Here is a 23,141-nt window from a genome sequence, read left to right as displayed (position 1 = left end):
CCTATTAACATCAGTTCCTGTTATCGTGCATCACCCACAATGAAATTAATGAGAGACCAGGTAGTTTAAAAAAGCTTAATGTCTACAACTGCTCTTATGGGGAATCAACAGTGCAATGAACTCATCAGCAATATGCATAAAGCTGCTGTGGACACTGAGCATTAGGAGTTTGACTGGTAAGTCAAAGTGCTACTGAGTTCAATCCCTTATCTGCTGCAGCTGTGCCGTTGGAACAGGCAGAAACCTCCACTGATCAGCAGAAAGAGCTGCAGTGAGGCTGATTTCCACCCCAGCTTAACAGGCTTGTTACACCAAAACCATAAAGGTTTTCACAAAAATAACTTCACTTTATGAATCCCAAGGCTTCAGTGAGCAACTGGTGTGGATTTTATGCTTGAGGATTGAAAGATTTGGCCACAGTTGCGATTTAAAAATGCCTGTCCCTCTGTGATTTTAGCCAGAGGTCAGAGAATATTTTCTGTTGAAGTGAATGGAAGGATTTCTGGAACTGTGTTCACTTTCTGGCAGATACAAACTAAAGTATAGTTTTGATGGCCTAGCCAGGCATATCATTGGAAAGAAGACAAGTATGACTACAAATGAGTGAAGAAAATACGTTGATAAAGTGATAAATTAGAAAAAATTAGAAAATCATTACAGTGAATGCTTTGCAGCATTTAGTCTGACACATAATCAGTGATCATGTTGTTGATTTCTGACCATTACATATGTTCTGAGGGTTTTCTGAAAAATGCCAAAGCTACATTTAAATGAATATATCTCAACCACAAAGTCTATTTGACTGCAAATAGTGTCATAACTATAGTGGACACTTGTGAGATGTCATATGGGGTGTAAAATTACTGTAGGTGTTATGATGTGATGTTTATGAATAAAAGAAAAGTATGTTGTACTGTAATGTTTCAGTAATATCTAAAGAAAAATGAGTTCACAGTTAGAATGAATATCTCAGTAAATCAGAGGCTGCTTTGGAGTTTCCTATTGTAGATATTCTATATGCTTTTCCACTACCATCCTCCTAAAACAGCAATGAAACCGATCTAAACATCTGTGAAGGTGTTCATTGGTGTCCACTGTTTCCAAATCTGTCGCTGTACAGGCCACTAGGGGGCGCAGGTGTCTGTGCAGCCATATCTTCTCCTAGCAACAACTGACTGTGGCCAGTGAAGTGTCATTTTACTTGTTATAAGCTATGGAATTAGCCTAAAAATACCAACACACGATTGACAGCGCTGGTAGCCAGTAAAATGGCTGATTGCGTTTTATGGCCCTGGTGCAATAAGAAATGTCACCAATTGGCGCCCCCTATAAATGACTTCAGACAAGCTCTGTAGGAGGGCTAGAACTCTCACAGAGTGAGTGAGTAACCTCCTCGAATGTAGGATTAACAGAGAATGGGATCACTTCACCAGTAATATAGACTTTGTTTTATGATATATGAATGTACAAGGTTATTTAGCAAGTGATTACCTTAGCATTTTTCATTCCTTGGCCCATAAATCACCAAACCGCATGCTTTGGTGCATATCCCTTGATATTAGGGCTATTAGATTAGAGTTTTCATTTGAGGCCTTTTTTATGTATGTTGTATACTGTAGTATCACAGCGGTAGACCCATAAATGGGTCACAAACTAGCCCAGGGCTAGCTTTAATGCTAACTACATGCTATGGGCTGGATAAGGTTAAGCTATTACCTTTTATTGGATTAGTGTCCGTTTGAACTAAAGATTCATTCCTTTTTTTTTAATTTGCTCCATCTCCTCATCCCCAGACGTTAGGTTGTATCTGATAATGGATTATCACAGCAACTCCATGGAGTACAATTATTATCGTCAGCCAGAATACTTGGTAATGGAGTATGAGCATTTTCTCAGAGAGGTAAAGTGGTTGCTGTGGGCAATCGGTATCATCAGCCTCCCGTTGAACGGAGCGGTCATCTTCGCTACGTTTTCTCAGGTATGTCTATAACAGCTGCATGTTCTTACTGGGCCTCTGGGTTCAGATGTGCAGTTAGTTCTGTTTGGACCAATTTTCTCACACTGAGTGCATGCAGAGGTCAGAACCTCATTAACTGTTCTTACAGGTGCAGAGGGGCGTGACTCGGATCTATGTCATGAACCTTCTGGTCTCTGACCTCCTGCAGCTCTGCTCTATGATGGCTTCATTAACAATCGATTATGGTATGGGATGGGATGGTAGAAGGGTTTCATCTCGCTCTGTGTCTACGTCTTTGGTCTGATGGTCAGCGTTGGCTTCAGGACGTGCCTCGCTTTGGAAAGGTACATGTCTGTCCACACAGTGTGACCTCATTTCCATAGATGTTCCTCTCACCTGCTGCTCTTGTGTTACAGGTGTTCAGTGGTCTTGTGCCCACGAGACTCCTGCTTCAGACAGTCTATTGTCTGTGGAATAGTTTGCATCTTTCTGTGGTTGGTTCCTCTTTGTGTCTCTTTGCGTCTTCATCTTGCTGTGTTTGGACCCGTACCAATTATCATCTACATCCTCCTTCCATGTCTCTTCCTCATCTTCAGTCTTGTTATATCCCTTATATCTCTGTGTGTAAACAGCAGCGTTAATCTCAGTCTAAAGCTCAGAGTCGTGGGCAGTGTGGTTCTGCTGGTGCTTATTCACATGTTGCTTATTATTCCCTTTCCGATTGTATGGCTGTCAGGTACACGTACAGGAAACTATATACTGGATCATGTGCCAGGTGTTATTCTCAAGCTGGGTCCACTTGCAGACACGTTTCTGTATTTCTTTCTGACTAAAAGAGAGACGGACAATAACTTAGGTAACAGTGTGAACAGGTCAGTGATGAACGATGAGAGCAGCCACATCAACAGCTCTGTGTAGTCAAAGAAGAAACCAGAGTTTCAGTAAGAGCAGGTGAAGTAATACATATTATACTGCAGTGAACGTTACTATAATAAACATTCTCCAGTTAATAATCATTGGGTACATTTTTATTGGCATGTTTTTATATAACACATTGTATGTATGTGATCATTTATTTCCTCCTGTTTCAATAAAAAAATAATTTCAAGACATGTTTATTGTCATAGTTCATGATAGTTAGTCACTGTCTTATTCACTTCGGCGGTTATTTTGGTACCACTTCCTGCCCAGCATTCATACCCAGTTAATCTAGCTTTACTTCCGGTCCTTGTTAACCTCACTTGTGCATCGTCAGTAATCAACCCTTCTGTATTTAAGCACCACCTCTCACCATAGCATTTTGCCAGATTGTCTGCGTTGTTTTGACCAGCATTCCAGCGTTGCCTTGTATCTCGTTATCGTGTATCACCCAGTCTTGTTACCCTGCCTTGTCTTTAGTCCAGCCTTTGACAGTCCTGAGCCGTAAGTCTGACCATTGCGTGTTTTTGACATTGCCTTTGCCTACTCCTTGTCAGATCCAGTTTTGCCTGTACTGTGTATGACCTCTGCCTGCCTAACCTCGACCATTAAACTTTTGTTCTTAATCAATTAGATGCTGTGCATTTGGGTCTTTCCTCCATCGTGTGTTTGTGACATTTTTAGTTCTGAATAAAATAATTAAAACTTTTTAGTTGATCTTGTGCTGAAGACCATCTGATGCAAACACCTCATATTAGATACAGTACTAGAACATTAGCAGACTAATGGCTTTGGAACAGTGATTTTTTAAACCTGTAAAAGGATAATTGTTGAAACAGATTTTTGTACATTTCATTGTGCGTCTGTAGCACTGATTGTCATGTCGATGACAGACTGCAGCATCCGTGTGCTTTCAGCTCTGCACCATCCAAGCCTCCGCCTCCTGCTAACAGCCAGTCAGCCGTGTTCCTCCCCGTGTCCACCTGCCGTGTCTGTGTGCGAGAGCGTGGATGTAAATGTGTGTATAGCTCTATATCAACGTCATTTAGGGTCACAGGGTTGTGTGTGTGTGTGTGTGTGTGTGTGTGTGTGTGTGTGTGTGTGTGTGTGTGTGTGTGTGTGTGTGTGTGTGTGTGTGTGTGTGTGTGTGTGTGTGTGTGTGTGTGTGTGTGTGTGTGTTAGCTCTCTGCTGTACCTCCCAAGTCGTGACCCACCTGCTGCTGTTGTCGTAGGCATTGCTTTTCTTTTTGGGAGCCTCTCGTGACTCTCTGTGATGTATTTCGGCCGTCACACGTGGCTCTGCTTAATGCTTGACCTTGTGCTCACTCGCCCTCATCCTCCTCCATTTAATAACAGAACAGCAGCTCGTCTCTGACTGTGGTCCTCTCCTCTCCTCCTGATTGACAGGTTCATCTCTGCCATCTAGTTTGTCTGTTCTTGGTGGCCAAAACAAAACATTTAACGAAACAAGGAAATGTAATAACCATTGTTTGGTAGCTGTTTTTAGTGTTATGTTTTTGGAGCGTTACAAGTATTTTTTAACATGTTACAATAAAAGATTGTAGTGTACAAATTCACATTTTTAAAAAAACACACATATATATATCTATATATGAGAAATGTATGTTCTAATGCAATAAAGAGAGATTAAGAATTATCGCTAAGACTCTTCTTCCTTAGTAAAAGTGTCCGTACTTTGTGTCTTTTTGGATTCAGAAGCGTCAGCGTTCAGTTGAATTCAGTTGTTTTTTTACCACAGTGATGTGTCATCAGTTGTAGTTATGAGCCCAAAAACATACTTTATTCAACGACAGGCCCCAGCTTTAAACTTTGCATGGTAGTATGTGGTAAATGTGTCTTATACTGTAATATATAATACTTGTTTTAACTACATACTATACTATGACACTTATTAGACTTTTTAGTATAGTACTAGTACTATAGTACTATAGCACTAGTATAGTAATTATGGGGCTGTCTTAGTTTATTTCCTGTCATAGTCAGAACCAGAGAAGTGTTTATGTCCAGGCACAGTAGACAACACTAACAGGATTCTGTCGTGGTATCAGGTGTAAATGCACTAAAATGTCAAGATATAAAGTCAGAATAAACATCCAGTATAATTCACATATTAGGATAAAAGAGCTACGTACAGAAAAAAGAAAAAGTAGGTGTACAAACAAAAGCAGTTCAGCTGTCTGTAGGCTGGAGCGAGTCACAGGGGCCGGGGGGGGTCTGTCCTGGAGTCTACCTCCATCTCTACTGTCTCGATAGTGTTGAGCTCCAGGTTGTTGCAGGTTGCTACACCGACAGTCAGTCCGTCTCCTGGAGGTCAACTCGTCTCCACCAGAGGTGAGGCGTCGTCTGCAGGTGGAGTTTGACTGATGGTGTCCAGATGTGCAGCTGTTGGTTCACAGGCTTAAAAACAGAAAAGCTGCAGCATCGGAGGATCCAATGCCGAGGGTCCTGGGGTCCGAGACCAGCTTCAGACTGTCTGTCTGTCTGTCATCGTACAGTATATCATGGCATAGAGATGTGGAGTCATGTAACTTGATCACAGGACAAAGCATCAACATGAGATAGAAACCTATAGTTGGAGTAAAATATGAAACTGTGTTTTTGTTAGTTAAACTTAAACTCCATTGATCAAACTTGTTTCCTTCTGTGTATAAAACACAAACTTTAACTGTCGTGTCGTGTTTTACATATTTGCGCCTGGCTGAGTTTTCCTTCTCGTCCCTAAAGAAATGCAAAGCCAAGTCCAGGTTTTCATGAACCTTGTCCTTTACGATGATTGGACTCTGCATGCAGACGAGCCAACATCAGACTCTAACGCTTCAAGGTAAATGTTGGAACGCGACTATATTCTTCTATTCATTGTCTCAAGGAAATGCGAACAAAAGGAGTACGCAGGTTAAAATATTTACTATGTCTATATTGTCAAGGCTAAAATGCTGTGTATTGTGAAAATGTGTTTATTCTGATCAAATCTGTCCCAGCAACGTCGAGTTAATCACCTTTAAGCTATTTAATGACTCATTTAATGACTCATTTAATGACTCATTTAATAATTCATTGCATTTTGAAGCTGAATCTGTTCCTCACTCAGTTCCAGGTTCATCCTCAGAGACACTGAACGTGCTGCTCTCACTGGTTCTTTCTAAGTTTTTACTCTAGTCCAGGATGGAGAAGTCCAACGTCACCGCCGGCTGCTCCACTTGTAGCGGCGTAGACAGCCTGTTTGTGGTGACTCTCGCCATCATTGCTCTCTGCCTTCCTTTGACCTTGCTGGCTGCCTACTCCCTGTTTACGCTGGTGAGTACGTGAACCTGGCAACTTAAATCTGAGCATTTCATTGCATTAGTCATACACACTTGTCCAGGAATCTGGGGGCACCTTCCGGGGGGGCCAGTAGTTGGAGCCTTCCCATTGATGGCTCTGTCTGCTGGACCCCTCGGAGAATTGGCTATCTCCAAAAGTTCCTCATACTTAGCCACATACACATACATTAGGGCCGGGGGTGGGCTCCTTCACTGGGGCCTGGGGCTGAGACCAGTTGTGGCCTCGGCCACTGGCCCTGGTGGAGAGATCACCACCCAGTTTTAACTGCAAAAAGACATTTAGGGCGAGGGGGGGCACTGTCCGGGGGACACACCGTCAGCCAGCGGTTGTGCTCCTGGAGGTGTCACCCACCTTCAGTGCACTTTAGTTCCACACACTCACGTCCAAGCTGGGTTGCAGGGTTCTGGGGTACCTTTTCTGCTGCCCTCTGCCACCCCCGGGTTGGGGGGGTTGGTCGGGGCTCGGGAGGAGCTGCGGTCCCTGCCTGGGGCCACATGGACGGCAGGCCGGAGACCTACCCTCCCCACGAATGTGATCAAGCGAATGGTGTGGGAGCGAGAATGTATCTGAGAGTGCATTGGTTCACGTATGATTGACTGGTTTGTTGTGAGAGAGTTTGTGGTGTGTGTGGGTTGATGTACGATGTAGTGCGTGTGGTGCGGTTGGAGTGTGGGGGGTCCGGTTTTGGGGGGGTCTCTTTTCTGCTTACCCCCACCAATTGCTGGCCTTGTGCTGCAGGCGTGGTGCCAGGGGATGCGGTCGGGCCGATGGGGTAGGCCCCGCTCCGCTCGTGTGGGGGTGGTGGACTGGGGGCGGGCCCCACTCTGGGCGCGGGGGCATCTTCTGGCGGGCTCCCTACGGACCGTGGGTCCTCGGGCTCTACTCTTTCAGGCTGAACCTCCCACCGGGGGAGTGTTTGCCCCTGGTTCTCAGGGTTCGCGGTTCTGGTTCTGGTGGTGCTCATTTACACGCTGATTTTCCTGCCCAGTGCCATTTGGTCGCTGGCAGAAGATGCCAGAAGTAGCAACACCTTCAGCGATTTGTCCTTCACTATAATCAAGTTCAGTCCTCTAGCCGACTTGTTCCTGTATGTTTTCCTAAAGCAGGGAGGACTCGGAGACAAGCTTCTGGCCTTTGTCTGTTGCACAATGGAAAGAAATGGCATCAGTAGATCAGCATGAAAGGAAACAAGACATAAGTTACAATTCAACTGTTAACATGACTGAGTTTGAGTAGATGGTTCTACTGTAATAAACATCAGTGTTTGTCTTTGTTGTGTGGGTTCTGTTAAATCTTACAACAGCAGCTCACAGTGGATGAGGTCAGACATGCTGCTTCCTGTGGTCGCGCCCCCTTTGTCTTAACTGTAAACAAACAGGAAACCACAGTGTCACAGCAAAGAGCCCAACGGTGAATGTGCAGCGCTGCGTCTACAGACAGAGCTCTGTAAAAGATGGAGTAGATGCTGGACGCCATCACTTATGTTTATGTCAATGCATCACAGAGAAGCACCAATCACCGCATCCACGAGGCCACAAGGCCGTAGTGTGTAGTGGCCGTTTACCACATCTATAACCTCAAAGGCCACTTAGCTTGCTAGGTGTTACGTTTTTATGTGTTGTCTAAATACTTATTGACCTTTACTGTATGTAGCTTCACCTCATAAGCAGATCCAAAGACAGTCCTTATCGTTAAAAGGAAAATGTATTGTCCATGACACAGTTCGGTCCAATGCTTAATATTACTACAATACACCGCTAGATGCTTTTTGCTACCAGCTGTTACATGTTTCAGGTTTTATATACAATTTGCGTAAGGTCATAAACTTATATCGAAACACGTCCATTTATGTGCTTATAAGCACAGCTGTATCCATTTGAAGACACAGATGTTCAGGTGTGTGAACAGGTGTAAACAGACTGTCACCAGGTCAGACCACAGGGGTCAATAGAAGACGTACGGCCTCCTTGTGTGTAACCTGCAGCTAACAAGACTCCTGCAGCAGGCTGCACACATGGGGCCTCCATGATGCCTTAATGAAACTAAGAAAAGAAAAAGGTAAATAATGTACTAATCTGTACACAATATAATTGATTTCACTGATTTCAATTTGCTTGGCTATTAACTGTAGAGAATCCCTTCATAAATAGATATTCTATATGTATGTTTTGGGGAAACAGTCTTGATTTCTACAGTATTGATTTAATAATTTTTTTCTTGTCAAAGCAGTGACATTTCTGTTCAGGGATTGAAGGATGAAACTGATAATTTGCTTGACGTCTTCCAAGGCTTGGAGGAGTTAGTGAGACACATTCAGAACTTATCAGATGCTTCCCAGGTCACGAGGGAAGTCTGGGGAACTCAAACGCCTCACATTTTTAGTTTGTAAAGATATAATTAGTTTTTTTGCTGTTGTTTTCCTATGAAAACTGATGCTTTGTATTGCATATAAAATTACAACTAAAACATCCATCCATTTTCTAAAGCGCTTACTCCCTAGTGCGGGGTCACGGGGGTGCTGGAGCCTATCCCAGCTTGCTACGGGCGAGAGGCAGGGTACACCCTGGACGGGTCGCCAGTCCATCGCAGGGCAACACATAGACAGACAACAATTCACTCACACACTCACGGGCAATGGAGAGAGGCCAATCAACCTAATGCACGTCTTTGGACCCACGCAAGCACAAACTCCACACAGAAAGGCACCAGGGCCGCCTCCGGGAATCGAACCCAGAACCTTCTTGCTGTGAGGCGACAGTGCTATCCACCGCACCACCGCCCTTACAACTAAAACAATTAGTATCAAAAATTATTATTAACCACAGGTTTAAGCATTTTGACTTCAGTGAGATCAGTCATATTGTGTTAAACCATCAAAAGATTGCACCAGTTACACTACACAGGTGAGTACAGTATTTACCTATTTCTTTTCTTACTTTCATTTAGCCTTCATCGACGGCTCCATGTGTGCAGCACGCTGCAGGAGTATTGTTGGGTACAAAGTGTGCACTGAGCTGTGGCAGAATGGGTCAACGCTGTGCCTGAAATGGATGGAGAAGCCTGTGTACACAGGTTTTGGAATTGTGATTCTGAAAAAATTGCCACTTTATTTATTGTGTGTTATTTATTGCTCCTATTTATGCAATTTGTAAGTTAGTGTTTTATCGTCATACAGTACCATCATCTGTTTTTTTTAATGAATGTTTTTTTTATTCAGAAAAAAACAAAAAGGCCATTGTTGGGAACTGTGTATTTCATGGCTAACAATGCTGGACAGCTAACACACTCACAGGACCCGTACCACCATGAGCCTCTCTCCCAGTGCCCTACCCCACTAAGGTGTTGTTTTACTTGGACCAGGCTACAGCAGCCACAGTAAACAGCTTACAGTATCTCAACCAAAGGGCTTTAATTAATTACTCTGCGGATTGTAGAACACATAAATGACTGTGGAATAAAATTTGGTGCATCCACAGATAGTCAGAAATTATTCTGTACTCTGACAAACATACGTCTGGGCCACACTTCCTCTATTGACCCCTGTGGTCTGACCCGGTGACAGTCTACTGTATGTTTCAACCTTTTCACCCACCTGGACATCTGTGTCTCCCATCTTAATAGAACATAAATATATAGTGTAATGTGTAAAACTATGTTTGTGAACAAGGTCTTCCAGTTTTAGAACTGGAGGAGCTGTTAATGTGTCTGTACACGCTGGTAACACAGCACGTGGTTGTTTGGGTTGTCTGTCATGGCAAAGTAGTCAGGACCAACGCTCCCAGTAAGTCCAGTAACTTCGTATTGTAGCGAGACCCCCACCACCACCACCACACTCACACGCTGTAAGGTTTGCTCTGACGGTACACACGTTAGAGGCCAGACGCATGGCCTGAGAAAGTGAGACTCTTATTTTGAAACAGAGTACAACAACGACAGGAAGCCGGTGGCAAAGTAGTCAGGACCACTGCTCCCAGTAAGTCCAGAACAATTTCCCAGTTTTCATTCTGAAGAGGGAAATCAAACTGTTAAAACGTACACGGACCGTTTTCTCGTTTCTCTGAATATGAGCGAAAGACATAATTTAATCAAAGCAGTGTGTTCAAAACGAATAAATGAGCTGAAAACGGTGTTTTCAAACCAGACAAATAAATGGATTTAAAGCCGTTTCCCGTTTTCTCGTTTTGAGGAAAAAACTTTACTCTGGTGGGGAAATCAAACTGTTGGAACGTCCACGGGCGCTTTCAGGTTGAGATCGTCCCTCGCGGCTTTAGAGGTAGGTGCTGATCTACTTCACCTTTGGATGCTTGAATGCTTCAACCACGTTCAAAACTACTGCAGTGAAGATGAACTAATGTCCGTGTACGTTCTAACAGTTTGATTTCCTAACCGGATTAAAAGTTGGGAAAACGAGTCGTTTGGAAAAGTTGGGAAAACGAGAGCGAGTTTTTTTCCTCAAAACGAGAAAACGGGAAACGGCTTTAAATCCAAGTCCGCGTCTAGTTTTGAAAACACCGTTTTCAGCTCGCTTATTCGTTTTTAACACGCTGCTTTGATTAAATTACATCTCTTGCTTATATCAAGAAAAACGAGAAAACGGATGTGTTTTGTATTTCACCTTATAAACAAATTAACCAAAAAACGGCTTGATTAGAGTCGATGTCGTCTGGATTTAATTTGCGCTTGAGCGCCGCCTTCCTGTCGTCGTTGTACTCTGTTTCAAAATAAGAGTCTCACTTTCTCAGGCCGTGCGTCTGGCCTCTAACGTGTGTACCGTCAGAGCAAACCTTACAGCGTGTGTGTGTGTGTGTGTGTGTGGGGGGGGGGGGGGTCTTGTTACAGTACGAAGTTACTGGAGTTACTGGGAACTGTGGTCCTGACTACTTTGCCATGACAGACAACCCAAACAACCACGTGCTGTGTTACCAGCGTGTTCAGACACATTAACAGCTCCTCCAGTTCTAAAACTGGCAGACCTTGTTCATAAACATAGCTCTACACATTATACTATACAGTTATGTTTATATATGCACAGCGGTATCCATCTGATTAGGCTGGAAGAACACAGAACAGGTTGAAACAGACTGTCACCAGGTCAGACCGCAGGGGTGAATAAAGGAAGTACAGCCCGAATGTGCGTTTGTCGGAGTGGAGAATAAGTTCTGACCTTTTGCTGTGGATGCGATGGATGTTATTCTACAGTCATGCATGTACTGTACAATCTTCAGAGTATGAGAGAGTGTGCATATATAAACATAACTGTATATTATAATGTGTAGAACTACGTTTGTGAACAGGGTCTGCCAGTTTTAGAACTGGAGGAGCTGTTAATGTGTCTGAACACGCTGGTAACACAACATGTGGTTGTTTGGGTTGGCTGTGATGGCAAAGTAGTCAGGACCACAGCTCCCAGTAAGTCCAGTAACTTCGTATTGTAACGAGAGACCCCCACCACCACCACCACCACACACACACGCTGTAAGGTTTGCTCTGACGGTACACACGTTAGAGGCCAGACGCACGGCCTGAGAAAGTGAGACTCTTATTTTGAAACAAAGTACAACGACGACAGGAAGGCGACGCTCAAGCGCAAATTAAATCAAGACGACATCGACTCTAATCAAGCCGTTTTTTGGTTAATTTGTTTATAAGATAAAATACAAAACACATCCGTTTTCTCGTTTCTCTTGATATGACGAGAGGCGGAATTTGATCAAAGCAGCGTGTTAAAAACGAATAAACGAGCTGAAAACGGTGTTTTTAAAACTAGACGCGGAATTGGATTTAAAGGAAAAAAACGGAAAACGAGAAAACGAGTCGTTTTGACGGACCGTGACAAACGGCAAATAATCAAAGCAGCGTGTTAAAAATTTCACTCACGTAACTGGTTCTGTTATTTATTACAATGCTTTTAAACTGTTTTACAGGAAGGACATTCACTCTGTGCTGCTTCGGCTTCTAACGGTCAGCTCTTGTCGCTTTACTAACATTATTCTGATGTGTTAAAACTTTGGTTAAACATTTTATACATGACATAAAACAAGGTTCAACAGAACGTTACACCAACAGCCTGTTAGTGAACGTCTGCTCTGTTGTCTAATCATTTACATCAGTGTAAATGATACAGTATGTACAAATATAAAATATTTATCATGTTACGATAAAAACATAAGAATACACTTATGATCTGATGGTTACATATAGGATATAAACCACGTTTATATGTAATAGTGAACACTAATAGGACGTTAGTGTATTTACGAAAACTTGTAAATTTTGGTAAAACACATTTAATCTACATTGTAGTTTTACAGTAAACCTTATCAACATGTAAATGCAACAGAATATTTTTCCATCCATGTCCCTGCAGCAACGAGTGGTAACACATGTGGTTGAGGTATGTGCTCAGCAGGTTCATGTCTGAGCTGCTGCTGTCGTCATCAACAGTTTATGGGTAAAGTTTACTGAACCTTTCAACAAGGAGCTGACCAGCTCATAAAAGCTGCTTCTGCACCTACAACTGGATTTATTCTGAGTAAAGTCTATGTGTTCTTCAAATAAAAAAAAGGATCATTCTGTGATTTTTGTCTGACACATAATCAATGATCATGTGATTTCTGACCATTACATATTAATCTATTACCTTTTATTGGATTAGTGTCAGTTTGAAATAAAGATTCATATTTTTTTTAATTTGCTCCATCTCCTCATCCCCAGACGTTAGGTTGTATCTGATAATGGATTATCACAGCAACTCCATGGAGTACAATGATGATCATTACCAAAGATCCTATGAGTTTGACCATAGAAAGGTTGATTTGGTCATAAAATGGTTGATGTGGGCAATCTGTATCATCAGCCTCCCGTTGAACGGAGCGGTCATCTTCGCTACGTTTTCTCAGGTATGTCTATAACAGCTGCATGTTCTCACTGGGCCTCTGGGTTCAGATGTGCAGTTAGTTCTGTTTGGACCAACTGTCTGACACGTTTACACACTGAGTGCATGCAGAGGTCAGAACCTCATTAACTGTGTTCTTACAGGTGCAGAGGGGCGTGACTCGGATCTACGTCATGAACCTTCTGGTCTCTGACCTCCTGCAGCTCTGCTCTACGGCGGCTCCATCCACAAGCGATTATGGGGCTTTCATCTCCTACGAATTCTGCTATTTAGGTCTGATGGCCAGCGTTGGCTTCAGGACGTTCCTCGCTTTGGAAAGGTGCACGTCTGTCCACACAGTGTGACCTAATTTCCATAGATGTTCCTCTCACCTGCTGCTCTTGTGTTACAGGTGTTCAGTGGTCTTGTGCCCACGAGGCTCCTGCTTCAGACAGTCTATTAAAGTCTGTGCAGTGGTTTCCCTCTTTCTGTGGTTGGTTCCTCTTTGCATCTTCCTCTTTGATGTGTTTAGACAAGATACAATTGTCCATCTCATCTACCTCTTCCTTCCATGTCCCTTCCTCATCTCCACTCTTGTTATATCCCTTAGATCTCTGTGTGTAAACAGCAGCGTTAATCTCAGTCTAAAGCTCAGAGTCGTGGGCAGTGTGGTTCTGCTGGTGCTTGTTCACATGTTGCTTATTATTCCCTCTCTGATTGTATGGCTGTCAGGAGGTACAGGAAGCTATATACTGGATCATGTGCCAGATGTTATTCTCAAGCTGGTTCCACTTGCAGACCTGTTTCTGTATTTCTTTCTGACTAAAAGAGACACAGACAATAACTTAGGTAACAGTGTGAACAGGTCAGTGATGAACGATGAGAGCAGCCACATCAACAGCTCTGTGTAGTCAAAGAAGAAACCAGAGTTTCAGTAAGAGCAGGTGAAGTAATACATATTATACTGCAGTAATTGTTACTATAATAAACATTCTCCAGTTAATAATCATTGGGTACATTTTTATTGGCATGTTTTTATATAACACATTGCATGTATGTGATTGGAATTCAATAAAAAAATAATTTCAAGATATGTTCATCTTCATTAACTCCAGCAGAACCAGAACCAGTGAACTCGTCACTTTACCACTCATGTTTATGGATGAATGTAAACATGCCAAAATAAAAGAACCCATACGTTGATCTTATCTCAAGTCTTATTTTGGTAGGGTGTGTGCATGTCTCTGCTCAGGTGTGTGGTTTTGTGACAGTGATGACAAACGCTCATTTACATGGACAAACACAGGCGCCTGAAGCAGCCGTCGGCACGTTGCACCTGAGGAGGAAGAGGAGGGAGGAGGAGGAGGAGGAGGAGGGCTCTCAGACAGCTTAAAGTGGACAGCTGATGTGCAGTAAATATAGAAGTTAAAATCAGTTCTAAGGTCTGTTTTTCTTACCAGCGGGGATTTAAAAGCTGCTGAAACGATGAGTCATGTTATCAGAGGTGAGTCTGAATAAATGTTTCTGCCCGTTGTCTGTTTTTGTGTAACTTCTGTGGTTCCGTCTGTTCAGACCAAGCTCCAGAACCGAAGTCACAGCGCGGAGGCTCCGTTCACAGCCCGAAGCAGCTCAAGGTAAAGTCACAGTTCATTGGACAACGTGTGGTTTCCTGACACTGAACTAATCAAGACTAAAAAGACCAAAAACATAAAACAAAAATTAAACAGATTTACAGACTGACTCAGGATCAGCACAATCACTCTCCTGCTCCAAACCTCCACCTCCTGTGCTCGGAGGTCGGGTCAGTTTCACCTCTTGGATCAGAATGTTGGCGTTTAGTTAATGTTGCAGAAGCTTCACAGGAATTAGTTGAAGCAGGAAACGACGACCAGTGACCTCATTCCAGAGTTTTGTTGACTTTTCATGACAACGTAACACAACTTGTCATGAGCATCATGATTAAAGGGCTTTGCTAAACAAACCATCTAGACACGAGTTTGTGGTACCGTGTGTATTTAGCAGCGATGAGTTGGCAGGTGGAAGGTTTAACGCTGGTCCAGACCGATGGTTCCTGAAGTTACACAACCCACTGACCCATTGTGTGTTTGGTTGTGCAGAGACACTTGAGTTTGGGCTCCTTCTAACCGTGTGAACGCTATTCCCTCATCCAGGCTAAACCGGGCAGCGAACTGGGCCTGACCCGCTGCGCCGCCTGCTACAGCCTTAGCGCCGGCTCCAGCCACCGGCACGGGGGGAACGGAGACTCCAGCTCCTCAGCTGAAGACTCGGCATCGGACGGAGACTGTGACTCTGAAGCCGAGTCCAGCTCCAGCAGCTCCGGCTCCGGACGTGGTGCAGTGACTGCAAGTGAAAAGCCTGAAACGCAGCAGCTCTCCGGTGAATGTGGAGATGGTGCCGACCCAAACTGTGGAGGTGAAAGGCCCCAGAGTCAGGATGATGAGACCAGGACAGGCGCAATGACTCAGAGGGCCCCGCTTGTAAAGTCTCGCTCCCTGCCCTCGTCCCAGGCTCCTCAGCTCACCGCGGCGCCGCTGCTGCCTCGCCCTCCGACCATGGTGTCCACCCTGCTGCTGCAGGTGCTGCCTGAGCACCAGGACGCCTTCATCGCCGCCCACCAGCACCCGTCTGCAGGTCAGCGTGGGAGCACAGAGCACGGCTACGGAGCAGCACAAAGGATGAGCGGCCTGCCGCCTGCGCAACCTGTCCAGTGGCAGCAGGTGGGGTTACCGTGGCAACCGCATCAGCAGTATCAACAGCAGCTGCAGGTGCCACCTCAACACTTCCCTCCCTGCTCAGCTGGGGGTCAAACGCTCCCACCTCAACCTCCTCTGCTACAGCCTCTAACGCTCCTACAGGCCCTGCATGCGCAGCCGCAGCCGCAGCCGCAGCCGCAGCCGCAGCCGCAGCTGCTCAGTCCACAGCCCTGCATCTACTGTTACCTCAACACGTACTGGAGCCATTACAGTAGTGGGGAGTTACTCCACTGGTAACAAACAAACTGACGAGGAATCAGGAAATCACGTTCCACCTTCTGACATGTTTATGATGTTGAACTTTGAGGACGTTGAGAACGATCAGCGGAGAATCACACTGAAGACACACGTCAGTGTATAAAGATGGGTGTGATGTCATCTCTGTGTGACGTCTGTGGTGGAGAACTGAAAGCGTTGTTTCACCTTCATGGAGCTCAAATGGACGATTTCCAGCTCTATGGGAAAAAAAGCACAAGAGACTCTCTGTGTAACGTGTGCGTGGTTGGTTCCACCTACAGCTGCCACTAAGTCTCTCCAGATGTCTGCACGGACACAAAGTGTTTCCAGTGCACACCCGCACGCACGCACGCACGCACGCACGCACGCACGCACGCACGCACGCACGCACGCATGCACGCACGCACGCACGCACACATTCTTGTACTTATATCAAAGTGAGGACCTCCATTGACATAATGCCTCCATAGCCCCTCACTCTAACCATCACAACTAAAGGCAGACGTCTAATCTTTGCTCTGATCCGAATCACAACTCAATTCTAACCTCAGCCCTAAAATCACATCTTGACCCTCAAACAGGGCTTTAAAGAAGTGAGGACTGGCCAAAATGTACTCAAGTAAGTAGTACAAGTACACACACACACACACACGCACACACACACACACACACTCACTCACACACACACACACACACACACACACACACACACACACACACACACACACACACACACACACGCCTGTCCTTGTTAATGTCACGTAACTGGGTCATCAGGTGTTCATGAGGTCTGACTGTAACGCTGTCTGTTGACTGGACGTTTCCTCGTACAGTACGTGTGCACACAGCGCCCCAGGGCTTGTTGATCTTCTGATGTGCGTCACTCTAAGCGATCCGTGATGGAGCCTGTCGTGCACCGTTGTCGAAGGACTGCCTCAGGTGGAACCAGAGCGTAGAGCATCGCGTGCCTCTTAGTGCAGCCGCTGTGGTTAAGGAAGCGCTGCAGTGACCGGGCTGCTGTCAATTAGTGCTAATGGAGCCGGTCCGGGGGAGACCACTCCCTCCCCCGACCCCTCCCTCCTCGTCATACATGCACCCACACACTCTCTCTCTTCCCTGCTTTTCTATCTCAGTCCGTAATAATGGAGCCCAGCAGCCCCAAGAAGATCCAGTTTGCCGTCCCTCCGCTGCAGGGACAGCTGGACCCGCAGGCCGCCGAACACGTACGTGCATGTGTGTGTGGGACAGTGTGCGTTGCTGCATGGGAGAGGCTGCTCTCCCGTCTGCGAGTTTGGCCTGGAATCTTGTGCGTGTGGGTGCAGATCAGCGTGCGTGCGTAAGTCGGTTCCTCTGAAACTGTGGTGTTTGCACTGTGTGTTTAATCAGACGTTGTGTTTGAGCTTCTGTTTTGTGTATTAAGTCACCGGGCAAATATTTAAAACACAATTGTGTTGAGCAAGTTTTGCCTTTATGATGGATTCTTCCTGAATCCTTTGCTGTGGTTTGTTTTGCGTCAGCGTTTCCAGTAAAGACACACGTTTCCGTCCACATCTTGGCGACATCACGATGATGTCGACATATTCCTGCCGATGTGACGTCATTTAAGACTCTTTAACTCCTGTCGCTCTCCTTTGGGAGGCTGTTGAAATGCATGCTGGGAAACGAAATCACACAAAGGTCGCTTGTTGTTGCTGGAACACGTAAACGGTCATTTGCTTAAATTTTGTGTGAAAGGCCGACAAACAGAAGCTGTTCACCTGCTTTGTGTTCAGACGTGTTCACGAGCTCATGAGTCATAAATGTAACTCTGCTGTTTGTTTTCAGGAAAGCTGGTAATAAACCAAATAAATAAAACTCATGGTGCAGTTCGACGGTTTCATTCCTCGTGCTTCATACTGTTGTCAGTGTTTAATGGATGGAAAAATGTCTGTGTGCTGTAAAGTTAGATCTTTAAAAGTTGAAGCTTCGCTGGTCTTTGATTTGTTGTGCCTTCATTGCACTAAAGTCGTCTCTGCCAGTTTTGTTTCCAAACCAAAGTTGGAGCAGATGTGGAGTGACGTCCGAGCTGCAGTGAAACATGTGTTTGTGTGTTTATCCCAGATCCGGCGCAGGAGACCGACTCCGGCTACGCTGCAGATCTACAGACAACCTGGCACAGGTAAAGCTGCAGACAGGGAGGAGGCGCAGATGGGAGCGCTGAAAAGCAGCGGCTGTAATGGATCCTTTATTAGATTTGTGCTGCAGCTCTTGCTAAGTGATCTCAGGGCTCAGACGGACTGATGCCGTGGTGCCTGCAGTGAGTGCCTGCGTCGGCGCTCAGCTATTATAAATCCTGCACAGGAACCGACTGATTGAATAATGAGCCTGATTCTATTCTGTGAGCTCAGCTGTGCCAGTGTGGGTCCAGTGTGTTTGTGTGGAGCTCACCAGGCGCCAGGAGAAGGAGCAGCATCCTGCCTTCAGCCATCTGCAGCTGTGACAACACCAAGCAGCCGCTCGCCCTGAAAACCACACGCTTCATTGTGACAAAGTTCACGTTTGTCAGATGTTGATTTACTGATGAAGCGTTTGGTGCTTTTTAAGAGACATTATTTAACATGTACCAAGTTTTACTACGAGAGACAACAACACAGTCAATGAACAGATAATCAGTGAAGCACAGAAGCCCAAAGCCACCTGTGCAGTCCAGCACCAACCTGAGGGTCTGACACATGAGTGCATGTGGTTCTGATCATTGGACTGTTAGCTAATGACCCGCTCCCACCGTGATCACACTGTGGCTTCAGGCCACAGAGGAAATGAGGCTTTTACAGCACGGGACCAACGTAGAGTAACCGGACGGAGCGAACAGAACCTGTGAGCCTGGGCAGAAGGTGTCACACTTCCTGCACAGTGATGGAGCAACACAATCAGTGCCTTTTACACCATTACCTGCTTCACACTGGCCTTAAAAGTTGAAAGATTGAGAGAACATCAGCCTGAAAAAAGCCCAAGTCGAGTAATAAAACATTTCAAATCCACTAAATTCACTGATGTCTCGTCTTCCTCCTGCAGATGTTGGAGATCAACACAACGCCAGCGGTGACTCACAGGTTAGTCTGTGCTCAAACACACACATTAAAAGCCACACACTGCACACAAAAAGCTGTACATCTTTAATAAATGACTCTGCCTCTTCTTGTGCAGGCGTCAGAGTCCTCTCAGAGGAAGCAGAGCACCTTCACCCCACCCCCCATGACAGGTAAACACAGGAACACGTTTCAAATCGAAGAATCCGGTCTGGTCTCAGTCCTGCTGCCATTAAAGCTTTGTTTGACTGAATAAAGCGCCGCTACAGCTGCAGAAGAGCCTGTGAAACAGCAGCTCCAGCTTTTTACCCGACTGCAGCTTGAGCCAGTGAACGCCTCAGCATCAGGATGAACTGACTGACTGCTTTTATTGCACCTGTGTACTCAGGCGTCTCCTCCCTCCTTCATGTTGTGTTTGTTTACTTTCACATGCAACGCTGATGAGGCGGCGGTGGCGCCGCTTGGTTCGGACCGCCTGCTTTCCTGAACTGTGGGTTACGGCATGTTCAGCATTGGCCTTTATAAAAGCCAAAGCACCTGGATGTAACAGGCAGCGGGTCACTGGGACCCGGTCCCACTCAGTCCGGTGGATGACTAGCGCTTTCTCAGCTGCCTCCACCATCACATGGTGCCTCTAAACCCTCGCTAAGTGAGCTGATGACCCGTCCTCTAATAATGAGTTGAGCTCATACTGTTTAGAGCATGTAAATGACAATATGTGGACACACACTAACAGCTGGCACAGTCAAAAACACGCAACGCCTCTGACTCCAGCACCACTTAATGAAAATGTATGGAGACGGATGAAGACTCCACGCGGCCAGAAGCACCTGCCTGATGGCTCCTATCGCTGCAGGACGTATCGTGTGAATAATTCAGAACGCAGTTAAAGGAGCTTCCTGCACGTAAAGATGTGCAGACAAAGCAGCACGGGCTGCGTTTACAACAGTTCAGAGGCCGGGAGAACCGTTCCAGCCTGAAGGAGCAGTACAGTGTGTGTGTGTGTGTGTGTGTGTGTGTGTGTGTGTGTGTGTGTGTGTGTGTGTGTGTGTGTGCGCGTGTGTGTGCGCGTGTGTGTGCGTGTGTAGAGAGCAGCTTCGTCCGGTGCCGGGAAGGCAACGCAGTAAAAGCTTTTCTGTTATTGATCCCGAGTGTGTGTGTGTGTGTGTGTGTGTGTGTGTGTACTTGTACCAGCATCAAAGTAGGAGCCAAAAACATATTTCCTACCATAGTGAGAACATTTTGTCCGATCCTCACGTCTTTGAAGGCCTGTGTGTGGACTAAGATGTGATTTTAGTTTAGAATTGAGTTTTGGTTCAGATTAGAGCAGAGGTTAGATGTGTGCCTTTATTTGTGGTGGTTAGAGTGAGGGGCGAGGGAGGCAGTCTGTCAATGGTGGGGCCCCACTCTTATAGCACCGCAAGGCTGTGTGTGTGTGTGTGTGTGTGTGTGTGTGTGTGTGTGTGTGTGTGTGTGTGTGTGTGTGTGTGTGTGTGTGTGTGTGAATTACTCCTGAGCTAAAAATTGACTTTGGACCAAAATGTGATGATTTTCTTCCGTTAAAATGAGATTAATATGCAAAGATGCATCAGCAAGTATTAGTAATATTATTATTGATTTTATTAAAATCTTCCTACAGTAATTAACACTGTAAAATAAGCAGGTACCTTAAATAAGTAGCTAAACTGTAACGCGGCAGCTGCTGACACAACCTAGTGCAACAGAAACCGGAGCCCAGAAATAAGTTATAGAGTCAAATTATAGTAATTAGTATGGATTCTGATTCTTTTCCTCTGGGACCAAATGACACATTGCTTTGTTTGACCTGCTAGTAGTTTTATTTATTTGATTCTCTTTCATGCAAATGTCTCCTCTGTCGTGTGCTAATTGAGAAAATACCTGAAAGTGTGGCGCCGGTTGTCTGGGGTGATCTCCTCTCCTCAGAGCTTCAGCAGGGGGCGGAGCAGCATCTGCTGGAGGCGGGGCTCTGTGACACACATGGTCTGATGAGCCCAATCACAGCACAGCTTTATGAACTGTGGGCCAATCACAACGGGCCGGAAGAAACCAATGGGAACGAGGCGGGTCTGCAGATAGCCAATCAGGAGAGAGGAGTGGCAGAGAGCAGCAGTACAGGGGGTAAATGCCGTTTTAGACGAACACACCAGGCACTAAAGACTTCAACTACTTATAAGCTGGAAGATTTAATGAACAAAGACGATCAAAGTTTTAAAGTATTATTAGTTTTAGTAAAATCAGCTCATTTGCATATTAACCAACAGCTCTAACTCGTGTCTCTTGTTTCTCCTCCTGCTGTGTCTCTGCATGGCCTCTGCTTCTCCATCATCTTCCTGCTGCTTCTCCTCCCTCCTCAGATTTGTCATGTGACCACAAACAGGAAGCGTCCAGTCCCGACTCGGTCTCACGATAGCCGCCGCGGCTGCTTCTCCATCTCTGAGCTCGTTCTCTTCATCTGATCACTCTCGCTCACTGCTTCACACAAATCTGTCTCTCCATGCACACCATGATTTAAGTTACATGTACTGGATCTAAAGCTCGATGTCGACGGTTGTTTGTTTAGAAATGGCTGTGAATAAAATGACAGTGAAACACTTAGAGTCTGATTATTCTCCATTGTTTGTTTTTTTTAGCACAAACATCTGTGGGGCGACAAAGTGTCACAGAGCAGGTTTTATGAGCGATGAGTCACTTCCTCCTGTTGTAACGTCACAGACTAATATCCGAGCAGCGTCTGGTGACCTGGGTCTGGATTCTGGCAGGCGGCTTCTGAAGGTGGCCTCGTGGTGGATGGGCCTGGTTGTGACGCTCATCGGTTTAAGACTCAGCTTCACTCTGTGATGACACAGATCAGTACTGAGCTGATAAATCAGCGTTGCGGTGCCGTCACACACAAGCAGGCAGCAGGTTTCTGTGCATTAAGCAGTTTTAATGGTTCTGTCCGTTCTGCCAGCGGACCGACCGTCTCCAGCTTTACAGCCGAAACGAAAGCAGCACTTTATTTCAGTGTAACAGCGTTGGAAGAAAGCAGCCACAGTATTTCAGGGTTCATTTGTTCCATTTGTATGTTGGTGCAGGTAAACTGGAGAGTTCTGTACCTGAGGAGGACGAGGACGACGCCAACCGCCAGGACCACTGACCCAGTGACGTCTCAGCACAGACAGAAGCCAGCTCCGCTCGGATTCTGGAGCAGCCAACACTCAGGACAGACTAGAAGTCCCCCATCATCTCAGTGCCATAGACACAAACGAATATTAGAATTAGAGTAGAACGTGACATGGACCTGGAAACGAGTTAGTATTGAGAAAGGTCAGCAATAATCCTAAAACCAGTGCTTCAGTCCAACTCTTATTGGAGGATTCGAATACTTTTACTGATTATTACATTTTCTGATGCAAGTTTCTGAAAAATAAATTGGGGAAATAAATAATATTCCTTTAAAATAACATTCATATCATGTCGCCCAGCTTTTTTTTTATTTTCAAGTAAACGACAATCAAAAATAAACAAACTCTGAATTATTTAACTTTAAACAGTTTATGCTTGTCTGTGTATGATCTGATGATCTCAGACGCATGACATGCACAATAGACTGAAGCCGGCATGGAGGTGAAGCAAGTAATAAAACAAGTTTGCGTTTATAACAGACATGCAGCAAGTTGTCCGCTGGATTTGACCCCTGGTTGGAATGTTAAAGTTTGACTGAATCAAGGTTCTTCTGGCGCCACCTGGTGCCGTTCGTAAGTAACTGCTGTTTATTCTGCAGGTGTCCAGACTTCAACTGTGACATAGGTTTAATGTTTGGGAAGCACATTTATCTCAACATTTACCTACAACTGAGTTACTTTACATCTTGACTTTATCGATCAACTCCATTGAAAAGGTTTTCCTCCTGTAGCGTTTATTCTATAACCAACATCAGTAACTACAGGAGAATATGGAACGTTTGCAGA

The 23,141-nt window shown here is 45.2% G+C and overlaps 1 protein-coding gene across 19 annotated transcripts; it reads left to right on the top strand.

The window, feature by feature from the left end:
- Window positions 1–1,695: 1,695 nt before the first annotated feature.
- Window positions 1,696–22,636, top strand: ppp1r1c (protein phosphatase 1, regulatory (inhibitor) subunit 1C). 19 transcript variants are annotated; one of them, XR_008692697.1, is made up of 11 exons: window positions 10,132–10,190; window positions 12,142–12,178; window positions 12,932–13,116; window positions 13,256–13,431; window positions 13,504–14,595; window positions 14,664–14,725; window positions 15,263–17,325; window positions 18,203–18,260; window positions 19,157–19,194; window positions 19,289–19,343; window positions 22,266–22,636. XR_008692697.1 is itself a non-coding variant. In XM_029174857.3 (9 exons), exons 4-9 carry the CDS (start codon window positions 16,712–16,714, stop codon window positions 21,456–21,458), a joined length of 708 nt encoding a protein of 235 aa, XP_029030690.1. In that variant the 5' UTR covers window positions 11,806–13,116; window positions 13,256–13,431; window positions 13,504–14,725; window positions 15,263–16,711; the 3' UTR covers window positions 21,459–21,782. The 19 variants fall into 19 exon arrangements, 4 of the variants coding, with proteins under 4 accessions (XP_029030690.1, XP_029030692.1, XP_029030709.2 ...); XR_008692692.1 differs by adding an exon at window positions 10,404–10,490 and having other exon boundaries at window positions 10,159–10,190; window positions 12,142–13,116; XR_008692696.1 differs by lacking the exon at window positions 10,132–10,190 and adding an exon at window positions 10,207–10,490 and having other exon boundaries at window positions 12,585–13,116.
- The last annotated feature ends 505 nt before the right edge of the window (window positions 22,637–23,141 follow it).

Source organism: Betta splendens, chromosome 15 (genome assembly GCF_900634795.4).
Source record: "Betta splendens chromosome 15, fBetSpl5.4, whole genome shotgun sequence".
NCBI classification, from domain to species: Eukaryota; Metazoa; Chordata; class Actinopteri; order Anabantiformes; family Osphronemidae; genus Betta; species Betta splendens.
This window is presented reverse-complemented; position numbering and strand designations above follow the sequence as displayed.